This window comes from Pan paniscus, chromosome 8, assembly GCF_029289425.2.
Source record: "Pan paniscus chromosome 8, NHGRI_mPanPan1-v2.0_pri, whole genome shotgun sequence".
Classification (NCBI taxonomy): domain Eukaryota; kingdom Metazoa; phylum Chordata; class Mammalia; order Primates; family Hominidae; genus Pan; species Pan paniscus.
This window is the reverse complement of record NC_073257.2, coordinates 64364759-64390882: the sequence shown is the minus strand read 5'-3', so window position 1 is coordinate 64390882 and position 26124 is coordinate 64364759. Positions and strand designations below refer to the sequence as shown.

Sequence of the window (26124 nt, the reverse complement as noted above, 5' to 3'; positions counted from 1 at the left end):
CAATGGATGCTAAATCAAAGTGGGAGGGAGGGAGAGAGGGAGAATAATTTGATGCAGAGCAGAACATTTGCATGCTCTTTAAGAGTTTCCTTACAGGTTGTTTATTAGTTACAAGGGAAAAAGTTATTATCCACTACACAGTGGAAACTCTGAGCAATGACCTAACTGAAAGATCTAAATTAATATCACCAGTGAGAGACAGTCGTGTGGTTCCTAATGTGTTTGATACCCTGGGAAGAATACAACATCACTTATATAATATTCTGGCAAAGAATACATAACCTGAATGTGGTCATGAGGAAATATCAGATAAACTCAAATTGAGTGACAATGTAAAATAAATAACTTCTCTGTGGTCCTCAAAAAATGTCTGCGCCAAGACAAAGAAAGCTGTCGAACAGTTTCAGATTAAAGGATACCTAAGCTACATAACATCTGAATATAATATTTGATCCTGGACTGGCTTGAAAACTGGACAAAAAAGGTGTCATAAAGAACATTATTGAGACAACTTGCAAAATTGGCATGGGGCTGTTAACTAGATAAAATATTATATCTATGTCAAATTTCTTCAACTTGTTAACTGTATAGTCATTACATAAGAAAACTTCCTTTTTCCTGAGTGACATATATTGGGACATTAGGGAGAAAAGGGTGAACGATTGAACTTGTTCTCAAATAGTGCAGGAAAAAAGTATATATCTGTATATTATAAAAACACATGTTTATATCAATATATTAGAGAAAGAGAAGATGAAACAAATGTAGCAAAATGTCAGTAACTGGTGAAATTGAGTAAATGTATAAGGGAGTTTCCTGTGTTAATCTTGCAACTTCTATGTTAATTTGCAACTATTTCAAATTTGTGAAAAACATGGCAATATATCTCAAGGCAATAAATATTTCAAATTTGAGTCTTAGTAGAATCAGGTCTTGTTGGAAGTGAATGAATAAAGATAATGAAATTTGAAACTGCAAAAACTTTCATCTCATTTGTCTTGAAAGCATCTTAGTTGAGCAGATATTTGTTTCATTGTGTTGTATAAATGAAATGCATTTTATTAAGTATTACAGCAGTAAGAAAACCTTACTCCTCCTTTTTAAAAACCAGACCCTATCAAGCATTTTAAGTGCACTGCTAATCATCTTCTAATGAACTCCTTGAAAAGTTGGGCTATCTTATGAGCAAATATTAAAATCAGCTATTTCCCTTGTAGAAATTCCCCAGAGTCCTGTCTATATTCTTTTAGCAAAGTTCCTTATAGTCCATCAATATCAAGTGTGATTTAATTATTATGTATTTATGTAAACTTGAATTTGAAATGTAAAACAGTTACTTAAAATTCTGCCCAGATAGAAGAGAATAAGCCACAAAAGATTTCGTTTTAGTACCCACTGATCTTCCAGCCCCTGTAGACATGATTTGCTTCTTTATACTTGTAGCAATATTTACTAATATTGCTAGACTAAAACATATTCTTTTCACTCAGGTTTAACATAAAATAAATCTACATCTAATTTCCTAGGCAATTTCACATCCATCCTTGAACTCTTTAGGCAAAACACTCAGGGTAGGTATGTGCAGCCACCGAAAAAATAGATTTTGCTTTATAGTTGCCTCTCATAAATCTCTCCCTTGAGTCTGTCAGAAAACCACTTTTGTAAAATAACTCAAAGTGGCAATTTTACATGAATAATTTCCTGACTAATCATTTTTAACTGATAGGAATTAAACATGCAAATATGAATAAAAACTTCTGTAACACTATTTAAGCCAAGAAAGGACTGCATAGAATATTATGTCCCGGTCCTGTTCTAAAGTGTTCTGGATCACATAATTTTTTGTTTTGTTATGTTTTGTTTTGTTCATTTGTTTGTTTCCCTTAATCAACTATACAATGTCTTTCCTGGGCAATTAGGGCTGAAAAGTAAATATATTATCAAGATAATTATATTAGTGGTTACCAAATATTAACTACTTCAAAAATCAATTAATGAAATGTGATTCCATGGTCAATGTAATTTTCTAACAGTAAAATTATGCAAAGAACGATGTTGTACCTGGCCCAAAGTTCAATTTACAAAAAACATCAAATTAAGTAAATTAGAATGAATTTATTTACAGTGTGCTATGGAATTTTTCAAACATATATAACGCTAAAGAGAAAAAAAGAGAATAAATGACAGTGTGCCTGTCATTCAGTTTCAAAAATGATGAATTTCTGGCCAATCTTTTCTTCCATATCCCCCCACCCACCACACCACTAGATTATTCAGAAGCAAATCCATAATCCATGTATTTTTTCCTGCAAATATCCAGCATATATCTCTAAAAGATATAAGCTTTCTTTAACATCATAATCTAAATATCATTATTACTCTAAAATAATAATTCTTTATTGTCATCAATTATTAGAAGAAAAAATTTTTAAAACACGAACCTACTGAAATTGGTTATTTAAAAATATACTGTATGTTCCTACTGTATGTCAGAAACTATGCTAAATACCCCTAATGTAAAAATGATCATCCTCTTAAAATGTTCAAGTGTTTTGGATAAATGGGTAGGCAAAATATGAAAGTGTTATGACAGAAAAAAGAATGTGTGTGCTTTCGGAAGGCAGAACAATGGTATCAAACCATAATGCGATAAGAGCTACAGCAGAGAGAACTTCAAACAGGTGACACCCTGTGAGAAGTAAATCAAGTACAATACTGTGTTAGAGCTCCCTCACACCAGCTTGCCAGAGACAATTTGCATCTCTTTCCAATTTCACTTTCCATGCCACCACATTGGTAACATGGACATGATAGGGTTATTTACACCACAGAAACATGCAATCACCAGAGCTTTCTCTCCTGTCCTACAGAGAGCTGGCTGTTAAACATGTTTAAGCACAGTAATAGGTATGTTAAAGGGCTTTCTAGGTAGAGTGGGCAACTTATGCCAAGGCTCAGAGGTGAGAAAGGATGTAATGATATGGTTTGGCTGTGTCCCCACCCAAATCTCATCCTGAATGGTAGTTCCCATAATCCCCACATGTTGTGGGAGGGACCCACTGCGAGGTAATTTAATCATGAGGGTGGTTACCCTGTGCTGCTGTTCTTGTGATTGTGAGTCATTTGTCACAAGATGTGATTTATTTATTAAATAAAAGGGGTTTTATTCCCCCTTTTGCTCAGTACTTCTTCTTGCCGCCTTCATGTGAAGAAGGATGTGTTTGCTTCCCTGTACAGCATGATTGTAAGTTTCCTGAGGCTTCCCTAGCCACACAGAACTGTGAGTCAATTAAACATCTCTTCTTTATAAATTACCCAGTCTCAGGCAGTTCTTTATAGCAGCGTGAGAATGGACTAATACGGATATTAAATGGTCAGTTTATCCACAATATCAAGTAGATGTAATGAGATCCTATTGTCAGGACAAGAAACATTCTTCTCTCAGATAGCTGTGGTTCACTTTCTTATCTCCTTCAAATCTTTGCTGAAATATCACTTTCTCAATGAGGACCATGCCGACCACCCTACTTAAAATTGCAAATTCCTCCAACCTACCACCTTGTTCACCCTTACCCTGCTCCATTTTATCCTGAGCTCTTGTCATCTTCTAGCTTCTTTTTCTCCTTACTCCTTACCTCAAAATGTAAGATCCATGAAGAAACATGTTTTGCTTCTCCACCAGTATTTCCCAAATGCCTACATCATACATGGCATATGGTAAGTACTGAATGAATTACGATTAATCAATCAAATTAAGATATGTTATAGAATTCCTACCTTAATTGAAGACACAAATTTGACTTTTTAGCTAGGTGGTGTGAGGAGGGGAGAGATATATAGTAACTAACATTTATCAGGATCTGTCTACAAAGCATCAGATAATGTTCATGGGTGTTTTACTTCTCTCATTTAACACTTATATGAACCCTGCATGGTAAGCAACTATTATGATTTCAATAATAATGAAATTGGGAGTCAGAAGGTTTAAGTAGCTAGCTCAAGATAATGGAACAAGTCAATCACAAATCAGAAATTCAAATCCAGACATACATGTCTTTGCCTGATCCCCAGTATTTTTTATTATACCACATTAACTCCAAAGTTTCTATTCAACACACATTTTACAAGAAATTTAATTTCAAGGTAAACATCACACATTGTACATTGGGTTTCCTGAGAAACAATATCTGAGACTCTGAAATGTGTTTGCAGGTGGTGTGTTGAAGAGGATGCTCAGCAACACCTATTGGGGTGAAGGAAGCAGGACTGAACACATGGAGAAGTTGAGCTATGATGCAATTGCAACAGAGGCCTCAGCCTATTCTATCAGGAGTTTTAGAGTAAATAGCCCTGCAGAATTGTTCTAATTGAGGCCAGGGAATCAAGCTCACAGTAATCAACACTCTGGACAGCTGGGGGAATGACATGGTCTTAAAAGTGATCTTGGTGGCATACCACAGCATCTATTATATCACCAGATTAATATTATTATTATTCTCAAAAATGCTAGAGACTTTAAATAAATTAAATTCATTTTAAAAACTTTAACACAGAATAATAAAAAAGGAGAAAATAAAAGCCAATATTTTTGTATGATACACAAAACAAATACCAAATAGCAATTTAGGATTAAAAAATAGATAGTAATCAACTCAGTGGGAATCCAGAAGATTCTGTAGGCCTTACTTTTGTACTTATCAACCAAATTAAGCCCCTTACCAAACTAGTTTATGTACTAAGTCTCAGTTTGCTTGCCTTCATTTCATGGACTCCTAAATTAGCATATTTTGAGAAGAAAAATAGGAGAAAAAAAATTACCACCTTTACAAAGTTTTTTTTTTGCATTGAAAAATGTAACAAAATAATTCAACATATGTTTACAAAACTTTTAGAAGGGTACTGGCATATTTATTTTGTTGGATTCAAAGACGGGACATGGGCCAGCTCTTAATGGATAAGGATCACTTTTGGTTAGATACTCATGAAAAAAACAACATGGAGAAGTTGCTCAAACTAAATCAAGAAGGATGAGCAGGACCTTATAAGTGGATATTGGATGCAGCAGGAAATAGCACAGAGGCAAAAGGAATGTTATATTTAAATACGCAGAGGCAGAACAATGCCAGGGTCTCAGGAATGGTTAATATTATAATCCATATTTCTTGAGAATTTAGGTTTTTATTCTAGTATAGTGGTAGATAAAGCCAAAAAAGTAAATTTGGAGCTGTGTCATAGGACATGAAGTTCAAAATAATAAATTTGGTGTTTATTTAGTGGGCACTGGCATATAACAAAGTGCTTTGGAGAAAGCTGTGCTACCATCAAAACAGCTTTTCTTTATGGACCTATCATGGGACAGCCTGCCCTAGCACTTATTAGCATGTATGGGGCCTACAGCAAGACTGTAAATGGAGGCCCCCATACCATATATCTAATAATATAAAAGTATCCTCCTACCTTGAAAAATATTTCTCAATAATCTGGAAGACTAAATTCAAACCAGAATTTTTTTGTTCTTCAGAATTCCAAGTGCAGGCCGGAATCATAACCATATGGCAATAGGTGACCCTGGTCCCCCTCTACCAGCTATCTCCTGCTTTCTAACAAACCATGAGTAGCCCACATATCCAACTGGGGTAGGAGAAGAAATGGTCCACTTGCTTCTCCCACCCCAATTAAACAGTGAGCCTTGCCTCTAGGATACACACAACTGTTGTGCTCAACTTTTACTAGGAAGGACACAGGAAAGAACTTTCCCTGGCCTCAGAGGGAAACAGAAGTCACGAGTCTCAGGTTCCTAAAGGATGATCTAGAAGGAGATGTGCAGGCTTCATATGGACATATCTGTCTGACCCCAAAGATTCTTTTTTTCTTAGGGAAGAGGCACAGCAGAAGAGGGCCTCTGGAATCTAAAACTTAAAGCTCAGGCTTCGGGCAGGGGTCCTACTGCCTGAGTCTAATGTTGTGGTGCTTTGATATACTGGGATATGATGAAAAAAACCATGCGCATCTAATAGAATGAACTACAGGTCAAGAAAAGATCTGAATTACAGTGGAAAAGGTGTTAAAAGAGATAAATGAATGAATGGGAGAAATGCTGTGGAAGAATTGTCAATAAAATTTGACGTCCAAAGATGAAGAAGGAGAGCTATGACACAGAGGGCTGTTTCAGAGGTTTTCCTTAATGTTCAAGCCTGGGTGACCAGGTAAATGTAAGTGTTCTTAACAGAGGAAACTGTTTGAAGAGCAATTAATGCATTTGAGAAAGAAATTAAAATGCCAGTAGAGGCTATTCTCCCATGATATTTGTCTGTAGGCACATCCAACTCTATTCTCATGGGAGACCCAGGATCCATGATCCATTTCTGAACATTGAAAGGAATAATAAAAACTGTAAATACAAACTATCTCATCACTCTTGTAAAAATTATTTCCCATTCTCATAAACACATATAGTCTTGCTACTTTAAATAAAATTATTTGGTTGAGCAGCACTTTTCAGGATATTTAGACATTGCTAGAAGGAGAAACTGTAAGATTTATATTCCAGTTCTTAATGACTCACTCTGCTTTAGCAAATGGAAAATTAATGAAATTGTTGTTGCTAGTGACAGAATAATTTATCCAGTCTTCCTTTGAATAAGAATAGCAGTTAAAATGAGAAGCAATAAAAATAATTGTGGTATATGGTAGTCTCTGGCATGTGACAGCTGGCTTAATGTTTTTGTTATCTCTCAGGTGCATATAGGGACATGATTATCATAGGTTAGCTCATGGTAGTGTATGGAATAGTGTACACATGTAGGAAGTTAGAATGATATGAAATGTCAATAGTTTCTTGTAGGAAAGTTTCTATAACCTATTATTTTCCGCAATCTCAAATCCTTACTATTCTTGGGTAGGTCTAGAAACATAAAAAACATACATTTATCTTTCCCCCATATATTTAAAAAATGATTATTTTAAAAATAATTAGTGGTTATTTAAAAATATTATCAATTTTAAGATTAACTTCAAGTACATATTTTACAATTCTTGACTATTTGTGTTTGGTAATACAATGTAAAAGACTTAAAGTAAACAAATTCTATTTCTCCAGGTTAGCAAATCCATGTTTCTAAGGGAATTAAGTGCATATGGATGTAGGCGGTAGAAAACCTGTATTCTTCTTACAGAATGTGTGTGGAAAATGTTCCTTTCAAAGCAACATGTTTCCCCATATGGGAAGCAGGCTTGCAGCAAAGATGTCGTCGAGTAGACAGTGAGAGTGGCAGTCGGCCATCTGGGCGGCAGACAACTGTCATCCACTGCTGCTGAGGGCACCTCTAAGCACAGAAATTGACTCTCAAAGAGAAGACCCTTTTGCCTATCCCTGCTTGCATGGTTTGAGTTACCCATTACTTGACTTGTTCAAAACCCCATGCCTTTATAGAAGATGATTACTACTGTCAGTGAGTTTATTGCACTCATGGGCATCTAATTCCATTTACCCAAATGAGCCCTAAAGTATTCCGCTATTGGTGACTGTAGTAAAACCTATTGCAGAACTAAAATGTTATTAAAAGATGTTTTGATAATAGAAGCATAGAGAACTCTGAGCCTCCTGTGTGTGGAACCATGAAAGTGATAGTGGGTACGACTGTCTAGTGAGTTTTAAAACGTCATATTAGTTTTACTGAGGTATAATTGACATTAAATGAGCTGCACATTTAAAATGTACAACTCAAAAACTTTTGGCATTTGCAGACATTCTAATTACTGTCACCATGATCAATATAATGAAAATATCCATCATCTACAGAGGTTTATTAGTATCCCTTTATAATCTCTGTCTCCTGCCATCTGTCATCTCTATATAAAATTCTATAGAATGGCAACTAATCTATGGTGACAGAAAGCAGATAATATCTTAGATAGATCTTAGATATCTTAGATAGATAGAATTATACAGCATGTACTTTTTTAAATCTGGCTTATTTCACTCATTGTAAATATTTTTGAAGTTTTCATCATAATTATTTTGATACTAATCTGTTTCTGAGTACATCAATATTTCACTATTTTTATTGCTACATACGACTTCATTGCATGGCTCTAGCACCATTGTTTACCTCTTCATCTATTGATGCACATTTCTGTTGTTTCAAATTTGGAGATATTAAATATAAAGCTGCTATAACATTTTTGTACAAGTCTTTGTATGCATGTAAGCTTTCATGTTTCATGTAAATACCTACGAATGGAATGGCTGGGTCAGATGGTAGGTAATATGTTTAAGCTTAAAAAAAAAAAAACTGCCAAACTGTTCTCCAAAGTTGTTGTACTATTTTATACTCTACATCCTCTCCAATACTTTATATGATCAATCCTTTTAATTTTAGCTATTCTAATATGTTTGCAGTGGCACTACCTTGTGGTTTTAATTTTCATTTCCCTAATGACTAATCACGTTGAGACAATTTTCACTTGCTTATTTGCCATTAGTTTCTCTTCATGGTGAAATATCTGTTCAAATAATTTGGATGTTTTAAAAAATTAGGGTATTCATTTTCTCATTATTGAGATTTGAGAGCTCTGTATATATTCTGGAATCAAGTTCTTTTTCAAATATGTGATTTGCAAATATTTTCTCCCAGTCCGTGGGTTGCCTTTTCCTACTTTAAATAGTGTTTGTCAAAAAAACAGAAATTCTTCATTTTAATAAAATCTTCTCCTTCTCCTTCTTCTGACAGAGTCTTGCTCTGTTGCCCAGGCTGGAGCACAGTGGCATGATCTCAGCTCACTGCAACCTCTGCCTCCTGGGTTCAAGTGATTCTCCTGCCTCAGCCTCCTGAGCAGCTGGGATCACAGGTGCACACCACCATGCCCAACTAATTTCTGCATTTTTAGTAGAGATGGGGTTTCGCCATGTTGGCCAGGCTGGTCTTGAACTCCTGACCTCCAGTGATTGGCCTGCCTCGGCCTCCCAAAGTGCTGGTATTACGGGCGTGAGCCACTGGGCCCGGCCCCTTTTTTTCCTTTTATAGATTATGTTTTGATGTAAAAATCTTCATCTAACCAAAGTCTACAAAATTTATTGTCTATTTTTTCCGGAAGATTGTAGTTCTGATCTCACATTTAGGTCCATGATCCATTTTAACTTAATTTTTGTATGTCGTGCAAGGTATGGATTCAAGTTCATTTTTTTCTTGATGGATTTTCAATTGTTTCAACATCATTTGTGGAAAATCTGACCTTTCTTAAGTGAATTGCGTTTGAACCTTTGTTGAAAATCAATTGGCGAATTATCCCCTTTAAATTTATATGCGTATATTGAAGCCCTAACCCCCAATGTGACAGTATTTGGAGACAGGGCCTTTGGGAGATCCTTAGGTTTAGATGAGGTCATGAAAGTGGGGCCCTCATGATGGAATTAGTGCCCTTACAAGAAGAGATACCAGAGAGCAGGTGGTTTTTCTCTCTCTACATGAATTCACTGAGGAACGGCTATGAGAGCACAAAGCCAGAAGGGTGTCTGCAAGCCAGGGAGAGGGCAATCAATAGAACTTGACAATGTTAGCATCTTGACCTCAGACTTCCAGCCATTAAAACTGTGAGAAAATAAATTTCTGTTGGTTAAGCCACCCGATCTACGGTATTTTTTGTAACGGCAAAGCTGACTAAGCTAACTAAAATGACAATATATGTGTGGTTGATTTACGGACTCTTCATTCTGCTACATCAATCTATTTGTCTAACTTGATATCAATACCACACTGCCTTGGCTACTGTAGCTTTAAAGTAAGCTTTGAAGTCAGATGGAGTTAGTCTTCCAAACTTTCTTTTTTTCTAAACTGTTCATATAAATTTTAGGTCCCTATAAATTCTAGGTCCATATAAATTTTAAAATCATCTTGTCAATTTCAACCAAAAAAAATCTTAGTAACATTTTGATTGGGATTGCGGTGAGCGTATAGATCCATCTAGGAGAATAATACTGCGTCTTACAACATATGAACGTAATATCTTCAGTTTTCTCTTGGAATCATTTTGTAATTTTCAGTGAACAGATCTTACACCTTTTACAAATTTATCTGTAACTACTCCCTAGTTTTTGATGCTATCATAAGTGGTATTTTTAATTTCAATTTCTAATTGTTTGTTGCTTGATTAAATCGTAAGTACCTATACGATTATTTATTGACATTTTTCAAAATGGCCCAGGAAAAGTTAGTGGACTTAAAGTCCTTTAAATATTACTGAAATATTCTAAAAATAATCTTGCACTTTTCCTAAATGCCTGGAATAGGGGATAAGGCAATTATCACATAGCATACTTTTGTCAGATACTTCTCATTTCCATTTCATTGTATGAACAAGGAATAAGAACCATGCAATGCCAAATACAGTTGCAAATGCTCCTTTTATGCGATACAGTCTTAATCAGAACTCGTGAGTAATGTTACACTCAAATTTTTTTTTGGCAAGAATTTAGAGGACCTTAAAGCATTTCTTTTGTAGGCATCAGAAGTGATTAGTGTAATGACAGTGAATCTAGCCAATTAAAATCTTTGTTGCCTGTCCAAAGTATGATTTATAGCAAGTCATGATTTATTAACAATTGTATAAAGGAAAAATTAAGAAGCAATCATTTAGACTTGGAAGGAATGAGAATGACAGAGACACAAAACACCGGCTGAGTTCATTAGCAAGAAAATTAACTCCAAGTGAAACATTTTTATATCCATTTTTGAAGAGATTTTCAAATTTACATTATTTTTTCTTATCTTGTGGCACCTGAAGGGAATTATTTGTCTGAATGACATGTTGTAGAATAACAATGAGAGACTGAATTGTTTTTATAAGTAGCTCAATTTCCACCACGGAAAATGACCTTACATTTTAGACAGTAGAGATAAATAAACGATTTTATGGAAAAGTACTAAGACACCCTGATGTTTCTCCAGTCTTCTATGAAAATCTGATCCCTTTTCTATAAACAGTCATTCATGTAAGCAGGCCCTTAGCTTTCCTCTAGAAGAAAAGTCCTCTTTCAAAAATCTCCTTGCATTTCACAGAAGCTTTCTAAACAACCAATTTCCCAACTTACTTAAAACTAATGTATTTTTTTACATTAGTTACTGGTCAGTTACTGATAATTTGTACCTATTATAATGAGCTAAATCAAGAATTTAGGCATACTTGAGTCTAAGGTACACACTAAAACATTAGCAAGATTATTAAGTAAATTCAAACAACAGCAACAACAACAATTTTTTTGTACAACTAACTGTATGTTTCAGGTGAAGGTGTTCAGAGAAGTTCAGAGGAAGGATTCAAATTTTGTTTATTAAATAATCTTCATTATTGTGGAAGTAGTCTAGTCTAAATGCTAAGGCGCTCCCATACAAATATCAATAATTTGAGATATGAAGGGGAGGTTGCATGTGTGTGTGTATAATTTTTTTATGCATTATGGTTTCTCTAAAATCAGGATACAGTTTCCATTAATCCTGTAATGAGTTCTTTGACATCAAAGTCCAATGGGCTATTATATCACAGGTATCTTTTAATTAAGGTCCATATAATGGGTCCAGGCATCTTCAGAGCAACAGGTCAGCTTCTACATGCCTATGTATTTGGGTCCTGTGCTGTGCTGGACTTCCAGGTTCTAATATCCCATTTGGAGATTGTTGTAAGTTCAGCTACTCTTTCATGCCAGAACAGACGAATTACAAAATGTTACTACAAATGAATACCTAAAAGTGAAATAAATCATGGGGATGATGAGGACCTAACAGATCTCAGTATGATTACAGCATAGGTAATGAAGCAGGATGTAGCTGATCATGAGACTGCAGCAATGATATGGGAGCAGCTCTCACAACAGGGAGTGCCAGAGCAAGCCTTTGAGGAGAAAAGTGGCATGACCCGATTTGCTTTAGAGAATGTAGTGAGTTGATCTGTGCCCTCCCAAAGGATATGTCGAAGCCCTAGCCCTCAAACCTGTGAATGTAATTATATTTGAAAATAAGGTCTTCCAGATATGATCAAGTTAAGGTGCTGCCATGCTGGATCAGGGTGGGCCCTACATTCAATGACTGGTGTTCTCATAAAGATTTTGATACAGAGGCACACGCAGAGGGAAAACAGCCATGTGAAGACAGTGACAGAAACTAAAGTGATGTAGCTCCAAGACAAAAAATGCCAAGGACTGCTGGGAACCACCAAAAGCTAGGAGTGAGGCATGGAACAGATTCCTCCCTAGAGCTTCCAAAGGGAGTGTGGCCTGGTGACACTTTGACTTTGGATGTCTAGCCTACAGACCTGTGAAAGAATAAACTGCTATTGTTTTAGCCACCCAGTTTGTGTAATTTATTATGGCCACACTAAGAAACTCAATACAAATAATTTATCATCATCACAAAGAGGGGAATGGATAAAAAGTGCGGAAGACTGGACACAGGGAGACCAATTAGGTGGCTGTCCTATAATTTAGACAGATCATGGCGGCACTAACAGGAACAGTGGCATGAGGGTGGTGAGAAGCAGATTGAGAGTTGAAGTTGAGAGTTATTTAAGAGGTAGAACAAACAGGATTCGTTATTATGAGAGGAAATTTTAGGAGAAGAAAGAGTCAAGGATAATGTCCAAATTTCTGGTTTGATAAACACGTGTAATATTCACTTGAAAAAGAATAGATTTGATTGGAGTTGGAGAGAAAATGAGTTTACTTTTGTCCAAGGGATATGTGAGATACTTGTGTGACAGTTAAGTTGACTTGCCCCATAGGAAAAAGTTCTGGGGTGGAGATAAAATGTTACTATGATACTCTGTGCTTTTCCTATAGCACTTAGTACATCAATTATTTTAATCTCCTCTTTATAAATCCTGAAGAGGAGAATAACTCAGGCCAGAAAAGTGAGAGGACAGCATCTTTTTGTTTTGTTTTGTATTGTTTTGCTTTGTTTTGGACAGCCACAAATCCAGAACAACAGAAATAAAAATTCCCACCAGACATTGTGTTACTTTTTCCATAGATTATTCACTATAATCCTCACGAGAATAATCTTCACTAAAAACCAAATTAATTGTAATATTCACTAAAATGAAAAACGTAAAAAAAAAAAAAAAAAAGCGAAACAATAAACCCCGAGAGTCTCAGGTGCTGGAAAGAGAAGGGTCCCAAGGCTGGAGAAACAAGCTGGAGCTGCGCAGGAGTCATAAGGGCTGGGTGAAGGAGCCTGGTGATGGCCCCACGGGAGAGGGCGACTGGGACTGAGTCCTTCATAAGGCCAGAGCCCTGGAGCATTTCGACACAAAAGGCACACGCAGTATAAATAACTCTCTCTGTCAGCCCAAGTAAATGTCAAGAGTCTTTCTCTGAGAGAAACAGATACCCAAGCCTTGTAACTGGAAGAACTGAATTCTTTCAATGTTATCTTCAAGTTACAGGGATATTAAGCTAAAACGTATCTTTGCAGAGGCAAATATGAAACATATAAAACAGGTACACAGAGATGCTTCAATAATGTGAGCACAAGAAAATCTATCCCTCAGTCCACTAACTCCGCTGAAAATGGGTATGTGGTAGAAAATAAAAACACCAAAAAACCCCACCCCCACCCAAGACAAGCACACCTCAGCTATACTAAACCACACACGGAAGGAAAGTTGGTGGAAGTGACAAATGGAAGAATGTGCACCCCAAAAGTGAAACTAACAGAAAGTTTCAAAGAATTTGACATTCTAAAAATAATTTCTGAAGACATACAGCAAAAAAAGATGATATAAGAAACAATGTAAAAGATATTTAAGATGTCCATTGCAGCAACATAGGATGCAGCTGGAGGCCATTATCCTAAACCAGTTAATGCAGAAACAGAAAGCCAAATACACATGTTTTCACTTATAAGTGGGAGCTGAACATTGAGTTCATGTGAACACCATCATGGGAACAATAGACACTAGAGAGTTGAAAAGAGGGGAGGCAGAGATGGAGGCAAGGGTTGAAAATCTACCTTTTAGGTACTATGTTCACTACTTGGGCTATGGGAGTATTAGAAGCCTAAACCTTAGCATCACACAGTACACCCATGTAACAAACCTGCACATGTACCTTCTGAATCAAAATTAAAAATATGAATAAATAAAGGAAAAGAAAAAAGATATTTAAAAATAATAAAATAATGGCAATAATACCTCAAATTTATCAAACACTTAGTATATGCCAGACATTATTCTAACATGCATATGTACTATATACATTATTTGGCCTATTAATCACCTTGACCCTATGTGGCAAGTACTATTATTCTACTTTTACAAACCATGAAGCTGAAACAGAGAGATGAACATCAACAAGATCACACATTTCATAAATAATGGAGCTGGGGTTTGAACCCAAGAAGTCTCATTTCAGAGCTCACACTCCTAAGCACTTTGATGCACCAAGTAGAACTTCTAAAATTACTTTTATAAAATAGTCATTGGAATCTACTCAGTGTATTAATTGAACTGAAGACTTGATACAATTGAAGGAAGAAGTAGAGAATTGCATGACCATCTGAGACAATCTGCCCAGCTTCTATTAAAAGTGTAGGACCGAATGACACAGAGAAAGAAGATTCAAATGTGAATAAGGAGGTAAGGACGTATGATGATGAGGTTAAGTCTAGGCCACTAAAAGTTACAAAATGAGAGAAAAGAGAAAGTGGGGGAAAGAATATATGCAGAAATAATGCTGAGAATTTTCTAGGATTGAAAAAAAACTGCATTCTCAAAAGGAGATGCACAGAGTTTTTTTTATTCTTCATTTATTGATAAATATATCTGTACCTACAATTAATTATAGCAAAAATGCATAATGTCAAAGACAGAAACAGCTACCAGAGAGACAGTTTACCTATAAAGGAATGGTGATTTGACTGGCTGCAGAACATGAATGTCAGAAGACAATGTAATAACACTTCAAATGCTAAAGAAAAATGAAATTTGACCTAGATATTTACACCTAACCCAGAATTCACTCATGTGTAGGCAAGGGCAGAAGGTATAAACCAATCATCTCTTCAAAGAATAAATCTAAAAGAAATGAGGTGGGTTACAGAAGCAATAGTGGGCAAAGGAATTTGTAAACGAGTTGATAAATGTTAAATAATTAGGTTTTGGTTGTGTCTGAAAAAATACAGTAATAATAATGATTAATATTTGGGGACCAGTAGAAAACTACCTAGAAGATTGGTAGGAGTAATTAATTTGGAGTTTAACACACTTAATATTATATTATTATTCAAGAGAGGAATAGAGCTATTGATTAGTGTTACATGTTAAATATACATATTAACATATAAAGGTTAATCATTAAAAGAATAGAAGAAGGTAAAACTTCTAAACGAAGGAATGACATAAGTGCAATGACTATGACAATAGAAGGAAAAGAAAAAAATAATATATTGACTGAGAATGAAACAGAATAATATTTCACATGTGTAAAATTTTAAATACAAATATGAATACATATATACACAATAAATTATAGACACATTTATAGACACATGAGCAATGAGGATGCATACAATAAGCTTCAGAATGGTGATATTAGGAAGGAGAGGAAGTATGCGGGTGGGATACAAAAGCAGCTTGAATAGTTTTTATAACATTTTACTTCTAAATAAATAAATAATAATCAAATTCAAATATGGAAACATATTAAAATCCATATCCAGTACTTAATTTCTGTACTATAATTTTATTGTTTTATCTTTTCTTTTTTGTTTGTTTTTGAGATGGAGTCTCACTCAGGCTCACAGGCTGGAGGAGAGTGGTGTGATCTCATTCACTGCAACCTCTACCTCCTGGGTTCAAGCGATTCTCCTACTTCAGCCCCCCGAGTAGCTGGAATTACAGGCTTGTGCCATCACAACTGGATAATTTTTGTATTTTTAGTAGAGACAGTGTTTCATCATGTTGGCCAGGCTGGTCTCAAACTCCTGACCTCAAGTGGTTTGCCTGCCTCAGCCTACCAAAGTGCTGGGATTACAAGCATGAGCCACCATGCCCAGCAAAATTTTATTAATTTTTTAAAAGAAAAAAATATACATCAGAAGATAAAACAAAGAAGCAAGTTCAGAAATGTTAATTAACTTTTCCATGATCACAGACTATGAAGTGAAAACAAATAAGGAAATACAGATTTCTAATATTAATGTCTATTCAACTGACTTTGGCTAATTCATTTTTGCATTAACATGAACAGGGCCTGGCATGTGGCACAGGTACTCAGAATGAGAGGCAACAGCTGGGAAAGTTCTTGGAGGGAAGTTCCTTGCTGACAGTGGTTTGGTATTAAATGCCACCATTTAACAGGTAGCCTCAGGGCTGCACTTGGCATTCAGGGGTCTGTTCCAGGTGGAAAGGGGCCAACTCTCAGAGAACCAGAAGCTATGACCTAAGGAAACTTAAAGATCATCTAGTTCAATTGGCTTAGTTTACAGGAGCTTAACTGGCTTGCTGAAAGTCAATCAATGAGTGGTTGACTCAAAATCTAATGCTATGTCAATTTTGCCAGTACACTAAACTTTATCAAGTGGTAGCAGAACATTGCTGGTATGATGATATGGTGATGATGATGATGAAGATGATGATGTAGATAAAGATGATGGTGGTAGTGATGATGACAGCTCACTTTAGGGAAGCATTAAACTAAATTCTATGCACTCACCCAAATTCTTTGTAAGTATCCTTTTGATTCCTCCTCCAATAACCCAGGTAGTTAGATGTAATCATAATCCCCATTTCAGATAAAAGAAATTCTTCTCAGTGACTAATCATTAATAAATGACAGAATAAGTTCCAAACCAGGCAATCTGGCTCTGAACTGGATCTCTTAGCCATATGCTATGCTGAAGACTCAAAAGTTAGGGGAAAGAAGGGAAGGTGGCTACTGGGAGCTTAATCCCATCCCTTTTGGGTACAACTTGGTCTACCATATTTCCTATCACTGGAGATGCAAAGTGAATATTCGGTTTAGAATTTGTCATCATCTGATGTTTATATGTATTCCATATGGTTTCAAGTCAAGTAGGCATCTTGAAGCAATGATAAGTCAAAGTATAAATGGATTGACTTATGAGTTATTGAACTAAACGTGAAGTGATTGCTCTTAAACACACCTTTAGTTTTCATATATATATAAGGGAGTACTTCTGTAAAAAGTAAACATTTTACCCTCTCTTTGGTGTGTATAAACACTTATCACAGCAAAGAAAGAAAAAAAAAGATGCTTGAGCCAAACAATACTGCATAATTTGCTTTATGTCAACTAAAGTGAAAGAGACTCAAATTTTTCTAATAATAAGATGCTATTGGTTAAAGGATGTTAATAATACAGTTTATAAGATGACTCAATTTATGACTCTACTATCTCCATCCAACAAGAAAATAAAGCTTGTTACTTTTACAGGCAGAACTAGATAGTAGTCATGAGGCTGAGTTCTGGAGAAAGGGTGTTGAGTTTACATTTCGGCAATGCCATTCCATTTTCTACTGTGTGCTTAATCAGTACTAGTATTTATGCCCTCTCAAATTTAAAAAGAATGGTCAAGCACATATTCATTTCACTCAATCTCCAACCAGAAACTTATCAATATTTAATTGCCTGCTGAACAACTTCAAGAGAATAAAACCAAAATTCCGAGTACACACAAATTTTATTTGTGAGAAAACCACAATCTGAAATTCTGTTCTGTACATACAGAGAATGCTGGCTATACAATTTTTATTCCAAGTATAAAAACTATATAGTTTGTAAACAAGCATAGCTATTACCCAAAGGATATACACAGTTGCCCAAAAGATTTTATATATCAAAGTGATATCAATTTCTAAGTTATTTAGAAGGAAACAAGTGAAACAAGTCAATTTGATTTGCAAAATGTTGGAATTTCTTGTGAAAAATATTGAAATGCAAACAAAAGATTAAAAAAACCTAGACACAGTGAAAAACAAGTTACAGGCATAGGATATCAAAATGTTAAAATGTCAAAAAATCAAAACAAGAAAATAATCAAGATGGGTTAATAGGCTTCCTTCATTTGAAGCAAAGAACAGGTTTTAAAGAGGCATATCTGAGTGATAGAAATCACAAAATGGCATCCACACACCAAACACTTTGCAGAAATGGTCTGTTGGTTTACAGAGCTTTTTAAAAAAATCAGATTACAAAATCACATTTCATATTTTTAAAATCTAGGTTTTTTTCTGCTTTTCTTAAAAAGCTGAGGTTACATTCTTACAGAGCAGCAGCAAGCTGGAGTTCAGTAATTTCTGTCCTCATCACATAAGACTTTCCAGTTTGCCACCTGTTTTACTAGCCTATTGTAGTCATTTACATCGCTAGCCTGCCCTCCATGGTCAAGAGAGCTCATAACCCCTATCCACTGCCAGGCAAATTCAAGTTGTGAATGTGATCGATGGAAGAAGGGACTTTAAGACTGGACATCATTTGAGAGGTTCATTTGTTCATCTATTCATTCATTCACTCATTCATTTGTTAAAAAATATGTGGGTATTTGATAAGTGCCAGACACCGGGTTCAAATAAGAATATAAATATTTGGGACTTCTTTTCATTGAGGTATTATGCAATCATATATCTGGAGGAGCTTACCAAGGTTTATGAAATACAGTTGAGGACATAATATTAGCAAATTTTAGGAAATGAAATAAATTCTAAAGAGTGCCAATAATTTAAATGGTCCCGAAGGGTGGAGAATTTAAAGAAATAAAGGGTGGTCAACAATGTAAAATCATGGCTGAGAAGTGAAGTCAAATGAAGAAAAAAATAAAAAGACCATTTCATGAGGTAACTAGCAAATCTCTGGTGACATTTAAGAGGGCACTTAGAGTAGACTAATAAAACCAGGTTCCATAGCGAGAAAGTGAGAATAACAGCATAAGAAAGAGATGTGAGGAAATGGGGGTAAGGGGTAGATGTGAAGAGAAAGAGTGGGGCCTTATTTTCTGGCATTCCACTTGCGACCTCAGTTTGTAAATATTTCTGATTCTTTGGTTCTGTTGGAAATAACATTGTTTTCCACAGAGGTATTTAATCTTGGACCAACGAAATCAGGTGGCGTCTTTCTATAAAATGCCACCTGATTTCTATAAAATGCCATCTTTCAACACATTTAATAATCAAAAGAAAGCAAGAGTAAGATACAGATGATACATTTATACTAGAAAGATAATGTTTATTTCACTCTTCTGTATATCTACACCAAAAATACTATTTTTTCCAACTTTGACATTGAAAAAAATCTAATGGCAACTATATGTTCATCAGATAAGGATAAAATGAACTCAGTAGGAGAAAAAAGGAAAGTTGAGTGTAGTTACTTCTGAATTTTCATAAGGTAATAGAGCCTGGGTAAGATGATTTATCAGAATATCTTTATTTCACTTATTAAGCTGTGAAATAGTCAGAAAGAAAATAAAACCTGTCATCTGATTGTGGCTTAAAAAACAATAACTTCCTAAATTACTTCTTAGAAGTACTTTAAAGCAAAAGGCTCATAATGTAATTTTTTAAATGAAGGCACAATTTGAAATGAAAACAAAACTGACTGTTCCCATATGCTAGGAGTAAATCATGTCCTATTGCTGTCCCTCCCTAGGAGACACTCCTGCACCTGAAATTCGATAGAAAAATATATGTTTATTGGTTGTTGCTTATTCAAGTAGTGTATATACATACAGCACTGAATGTTGAAAAGGCTTATCTATATTCAATGATAACTGAGATATACTGCTTATTGGAAAATGAGAGTAGGATACCCAAATATGTTTATCATGCATTCTGTAAAATGCATGGTAAAAAGTCAACTCAGTTTTTCCTTCATAATACATGAGAAGAACCCCCAAGTGCTTGCTTCTTGGTGTCTTAGTTTAAAAATAGAGTATCAGTCTCACAGAAGTACACCTCTACTAGTCTAGCCTTCACAGCCTATCCCATAGTGAATCCAGATGTACATTACCTCCACCTACTCTTCAACCTCTACCACCGTAAGAGTGATGACAATTACGACCTACAAGTGAACCCTGGAAATACTTCACTGCCTTGTGATCATTGTGATGGCAGTGGCAGGCCATCTGAAGCTGCTGCTGCCATCACACTGGGTGCAGCAGGGAGGTATGGCCAGGTCTGCACACCCATGGAGCCAGCAGGAGCCGGGGACAGGAGGGACCCCCACCCCTTCTGAGTTGGGATGGGAGCTCCCTGGGTACCACTGCAGCTGCCTAAGCCACGACTATGGGCCCAGGCATCCCTGTGCTCCTGGGGCTGGGAGGAGGCAGGAGCCCTGTCTTCCAGGGCAAGGCTGCAGCCACCCAAGTTGTGGGCAGGCAGGGGGAAGCAGGAGCCCTTTTCTCCCGGGTGCAGCTACAGCTGCCCGAAGTCACGGCCATGGACCCGGGCCTCCCCTGTGCTGTTGGGGGACTAGGAGCTGACAAGATCCCTGCCCTTTTGGAGGCAGCTAGACCCAGGCATTTCTGCACTCTTAGGGGTCTGGGAAGGGCCCCCTGGCCCTCACAGGATCAGAAGTGCCTGCTCCCACTGCCTGGCTTCTCTCTGTTTTTGGCTCCCATTCTGATTTTGGAGGAAAGCTGGGACTGAGCCCAGGCACTATCACAGTCCGGCCAGGTGTGCACATGCTCAGGGCAGTGCTGGCATGCCAGTCACCTGACAACTCACCCCCCTCTGGGCTTTGGGTGCCAATGAGCATAGGAGGGAATCCAATGGTGGGCTGACGGCAGCTTGGTGCTGGCCTGCAGCCTGGCACCTACAGCCTGGGTGTCATGAATGGCAGCAGGAGGCAGACAGGTTCCTGGGCAGAAACGGGGTAGATCCCCATTAAGGCCCCACCTTCTGACCAGGGAGGGCCTGAAGGCTGGAGGCCAGGCTGCCAGTCCCATGGACAAGAGTGGGAACTTGCAGTGCCTTTTCTGGACCTGCCTATTGCCACTCATGAACCAATCAGCATGTACTTCTGCCCCTCTGAGGCCCATAAAAGCCCCAGGCTTAACCAGAGCAGATATTGGGATGACCAGCTGCAGAGAGGAGCTACCCACTCTAGGGCCTCCTCTCTGCTGAGAGCTGCAGATGATGGGATGACCAGCTGCAGAGAGGAGCTACCCTCTCTGTTGACAACTGAACACTCATTGGGACGACCTGCCTACAGAGAGGAGCTACCCTCTCTGCTAAGAGCTGAACACTCATTGGGACACCTTGGCTGTGGAGAGGGGCTGCCCACTGCAGGTTTTCTCTGCGCTATTCTAGTGTTCAATAAAGCTCCTCTTTGTCTTGTTCAACCTCCACTTGTCTGCATACCACATTCTTCCTGGTCACAGGTCAAGAAATCGGGAACCACTGAATGGTGAGGCTAAAAGAGTTGTAATACAAACAGGGCTGAAACATGCCCCTTGCTTGCCACATTGTAAGTGAAGACAAGGAGAGAAGAGCTGCAGCCCTTTGGGGGGCCCAGACCTGGGAGCTCCCCGAGCCAGGGCTGTGACTCCCGCTTTGGGGCTATGCAGTTCCTGGTGTCTCTAAGCTTCCAGGCACGACCACATTCCCTGGTGCTAGCCAGGGAAGCCGCTTGTGGTGTGCCTGGTTCGGCCGCAGCCTTACAAAGATCCCATGCCAGCACCTGGAGCTGCCCACCTCACGGCAGCAGCCAGTTTGTTTGCCTGTGCAGTGGCCGGACCCCACACTCGCTCACGTGCCCCTTGCCACTTCATGCCTGACTTGCAGTCTCCCTTGAAGATGTGGGAACCAGGTCGGTAGTGTGAACTGAGTGCAACCTGCCAGGCCAAGTAGGCATAATGAGCCCAGTGGGCCTGAGCAGAACTCGGGCAAAGGCGCCCACCAGCCACAGGTTTCCAGCCAGGAAATTGACACCCCAAAGACCCCATAACAATTGTTTGTACAAACAGGTTTAGGGATTTCAAAAATTTCAACCAACTATCTTAATGATTCTGAGTAAAATCATTGCACAAAGTTTAGCAGGGAATTCCTCTCTTTGAAGTTGTTATAGAGATTGCAATTAAGGACACAAACCTGAAAATGTTTCCAATTAATATAACACTGATTTATTAGAAATTAAGGAAATTATTCCACAACCTATTCCAACAGATTCCAAGTCCAGCTGAAAATAGATAAAAATGTATTTATCATCAAGGGTCCATATTTGATATTGGGATAAGCACTAAATAAAAAGCCTATTGTGCTAGGAGCTCAAAATTTCAGACAGAAATTTATGTAGCACTCAAACAAAAACCTGTATAACACGTGATCTACTTACCCCTGCAAGGCTTTCTCTCCAAACCAGTCTCCTTTTCCTAAAGTTCTAAGAAAGACTGGGTCTTCACTCGGTGAGTCTTCACGAGTGACATTTACCTGCAAAGAGAAACAATGAAAGTTTAGATCCACTGCTTACCCACAATGGACAAAGGAACACTAATTAATGAAGTTAATTCCGTTTCTTGTTTCTTTTCTTATTTTTATAAAGAAAAAGCATTTAAATGACCGCTAAAAGGACCAAAGAACAACATCACAAATTCCCAGGAAAACCACAAGAGCTTACCTCCAAATATTTTGTTATCCTTTCAAGTTATTTTAAAGAAATAATACATTACTAGTAAATTTGATCTCACTCCTCATCTCTATTCTAATTTTCCTGCCTTTATGAAGCAACCACTATAATGAACTTGGTGAGCATTCTGTCCATCTTTTTATGTGTTTATGTACATGTATTTTTAAAATATATTAATAACCTAAGTAGTATTCCTCATTCTGCAACTTACTTTTTCTCTTAATATTGTTTTAATTATTTATTCCATGCTCTTAGGTATAAATCTATTTCATTCATTTTAACGTATGACTTTTGTTTCATTATGTAAATATATTTACTTACCCATATCCTATAAATTGGCAATTATATTGTTTCAATTTTTTTCTTTCTTTTATTCATTCTGCTGAAATGAACATCCTTCTAAATGCCTCCATATGCATATCCTAGTTTCTCTAGGATAAGCCTGTCCCTTTCCCTGAGAAGAATCCAGCTTTCATTTGAAGACATATCTCATTTTCATAAAGATTTCTTGCATGGCTGTAACTGACTATATCTCTCATAATCCACATGCTTCATTTGGTAGGATTTCTATTTCTAAAGATATATAAATTACATATAGGCCCTTTTCTACTATAATAAATAAAATGCCCTTAAAAGAAAGTTGTATTTCTTTGGCATTCTCCACAAATTATAATAAGCACTCAATAAATAGTTGTAAATTGTTTTAACAGAATGTGTCATTACCAACAAGATAGATAGCCTAGAACACACAGGACTTGTGACTTAACAGAAGGCAAGTGATAATGTTTTTTGTTGCATGAATGAAAACAAAAATAGAGTAACTTGTACCTTTGTGTTAATTCACTTCTCCCTCAAGCTCTACTAACATTCACAAAACTGTCTATGTGTCATCCAGAAAGGTTAGTTAAAATTCACCTACCCAGAAAATGTGATGAAGTGAAAAAACTAATTTCTTGAGACAATGCCAAACACTTAAACTCATTTAATAATACTGTGCTTCAAGTTTCTGAATCTAGAGATTAGATGTCAAAGACCAGAATTTTTATAAGTATTAAGAAGGTCTGTGTAAGGTGGAGGAAATTCAATTATTATTCTCCACTGATCCATTTGATTACTCCTCCACACAGTGTTTCAAAACCATGGAAATTCAGTTTTTAACACTTTTACTTACCACTAAGCTGTGTCTCTGTGTCTCTGTGACCACTAAGCTGTATCACAGAGACACTAATTTGTATGCTGAAGAGGCTTTTATAGATGCAGAAACTTCAGTAGGGAGTCTGATCTAAAATAAAGGTTACTGGGCCCTTATTCTTGAGGTTTTCATTCACCCATGTTCATATAAAAGCTAAAATTTATTTTCTTTGTTTAAACAGCATTCCATTATATGAATATTATGCAATTTACTAATTCTGTAGATATAAATGTGGGTTGCTTCCAGTTTTATTTTTGTTATACTTTGTTTTTATGGTGCTATTAACTGTGTTACTGTGATCATTCTTATGCATGTGTTCTAGTGTCCATGGGTAAGAGTTCACTAGGGCCAACGTCTATGAATAAAGAACAAGGTTATTAAGTATATGCATCTTCCATTTTACTAGGTATTAACTCACTCTTGGTACAATCTTACATTCCTACCATCAATGGATGAAAATGCATATTATATTATATTGTTATCAACACTTAATATTGTCAGACTGATTTTTTTCCAGAAAGGTAGGTATTAGATGGCATTTCCCTTGTTATTAACAGAGGTGGGAGATTTTATCATCTTATTTTTTGAGCTGCTTGTGCTTGTTTTGATTATATGTCTGATCATGCTTTTTGCCTATTTTTCTATTGGACTGATTATCTTTATTTTTGTTGTTGTTCATTCACAAGACTATGGTTTGTCTAAATCATCTTTATGGTGTCCTGTTGAACACATGTATTAATTTTAATGTAATTACACTTAACTATGTTATATTTTATTGTTTGCATTTTAAAATATCTTATTCAAGAAATCCTTTCTTACCCCAAGGTAATAGAAGTATTATCCCAATTATCTTTAAATTTTTTCCTAATTTTTCTTTTCACATTTACATCTGAAACTGGCATTACATATGGTGTGAGCTAGGGATCCAATTTTATTTATGTCCCTATGCATAACCAACTGTTGTGATACCTGTAATGTCCATGCCATCCTAAATCAAGTTTCCATATTATCATGGATCTTTATCTGGGCTCACCATTCTTACACTGACATATTTGTCTGGTTTTCAGTCAAATTAAGTCCACATTTTTTTCCATTACCTGAACCTTATAATAGGTCTTGATGTCTACTGTAGTAACTCCCAATATGTTTCTCTTTCTTTTGAATGTTTTGCCATGTTGGTGTTTTGCTCTTCATTATACTATTTTAAATAAAATTTTCTTCTTAAAAGACTCGAACATTTTCTTGTTATAGATATGCCTAGATACTTGATTTTTGAAATGGTATTTTAAAAATGTATTTTAGTTACATGTTACAGTATTTAGAAATGTACATGAATTTTTAAGTTATCATATAGTAAAATTTACTTCTATCATATAGTAAAATTTACTTCTTTTTTGGAATATAGTTGTATGAACTTAAACACATGGATAGATTTGTCTAATTCCCAGAACAATTAGACACAGAACAATTTCATCACCTCCAGAAACTCCTTCATGCTATGTATTTATAGTCATATCCTTCTCAGTCCTCACCCCTATAGTCTGTTCTGCATCAAACTAATTTTATCTTTTTGAGAATGCCATATAAATGAAATAACACAATATTTAACCTTTTCAGGCCTTTTTTTCTTACTCAGCATTAGACCTTTAAGATTCATCCAAGTTGTTGCAAGATTCAATAGTTTATGTTTTTTATTGCTGACTAATATTTCATTGAATGAATATGACACAATTTGTTTATTTCTAGTTTTGGCAATTATGAATAGAGATGCTACAAACACTGATGCAGAGTTTTTTGTGTGAGCTATATTTTCATTTCTCTAGAATAAATATCACAAAGAGTAATTGCTGTGTCATACGGTAAATGTTTATTTAACTTTATAAGAAACTGCAAATTGTTTTCCAGAATGGCTTTACCATTTTGCATTCCCAGGAGCAGTGATTGAGAATACCGGTTGCTCTGCATGCTCACTAGCACTTGATATTGTTAATTTTTGTTTTTAGATTTAGCCATTCTATTAAGTACGCCGTAGTATCTCAGGATTTCAATATGCACTTTTCTAATGACTAATCATTTTGAACACCTCTTCATGTGCATATTTGCCATTTGTGTATCTTGTTTGCTGATGTGTTCAAGTCTTTCATTCTTTTTTTTAAAGTGGGTACTTTGGTGTTTTTTGTTGATTTTTAGGTGTTTTTTAATATAGGATCAATAAAGGATAGGATCAATACAAGCCCCTTACAAGACGTGTACTTTTCAAATAATTTTCCCTGTTAGTAATTTGTCTTTCCATTCTCTGAAC

General features: G+C 36.4%; 1 protein-coding gene across 6 annotated transcripts in view; it reads right to left on the bottom strand.

Moving 5' to 3' along the window:
• PRKG1 (protein kinase cGMP-dependent 1) overlaps positions 1–26124 on the bottom strand; it is a 1295238-nt gene that overhangs the window by 204339 nt on the left and 1064775 nt on the right. For all 6 annotated transcript variants that reach the window (XM_034930587.3, XM_063607406.1, XM_003806332.6 and 3 more), the window contains one exon: positions 22340–22434. In XM_034930587.3, coding sequence (XP_034786478.1) covers positions 22340–22434 — 95 coding nt within the window. The remainder of the gene's footprint in view (positions 1–22339; positions 22435–26124) is intronic.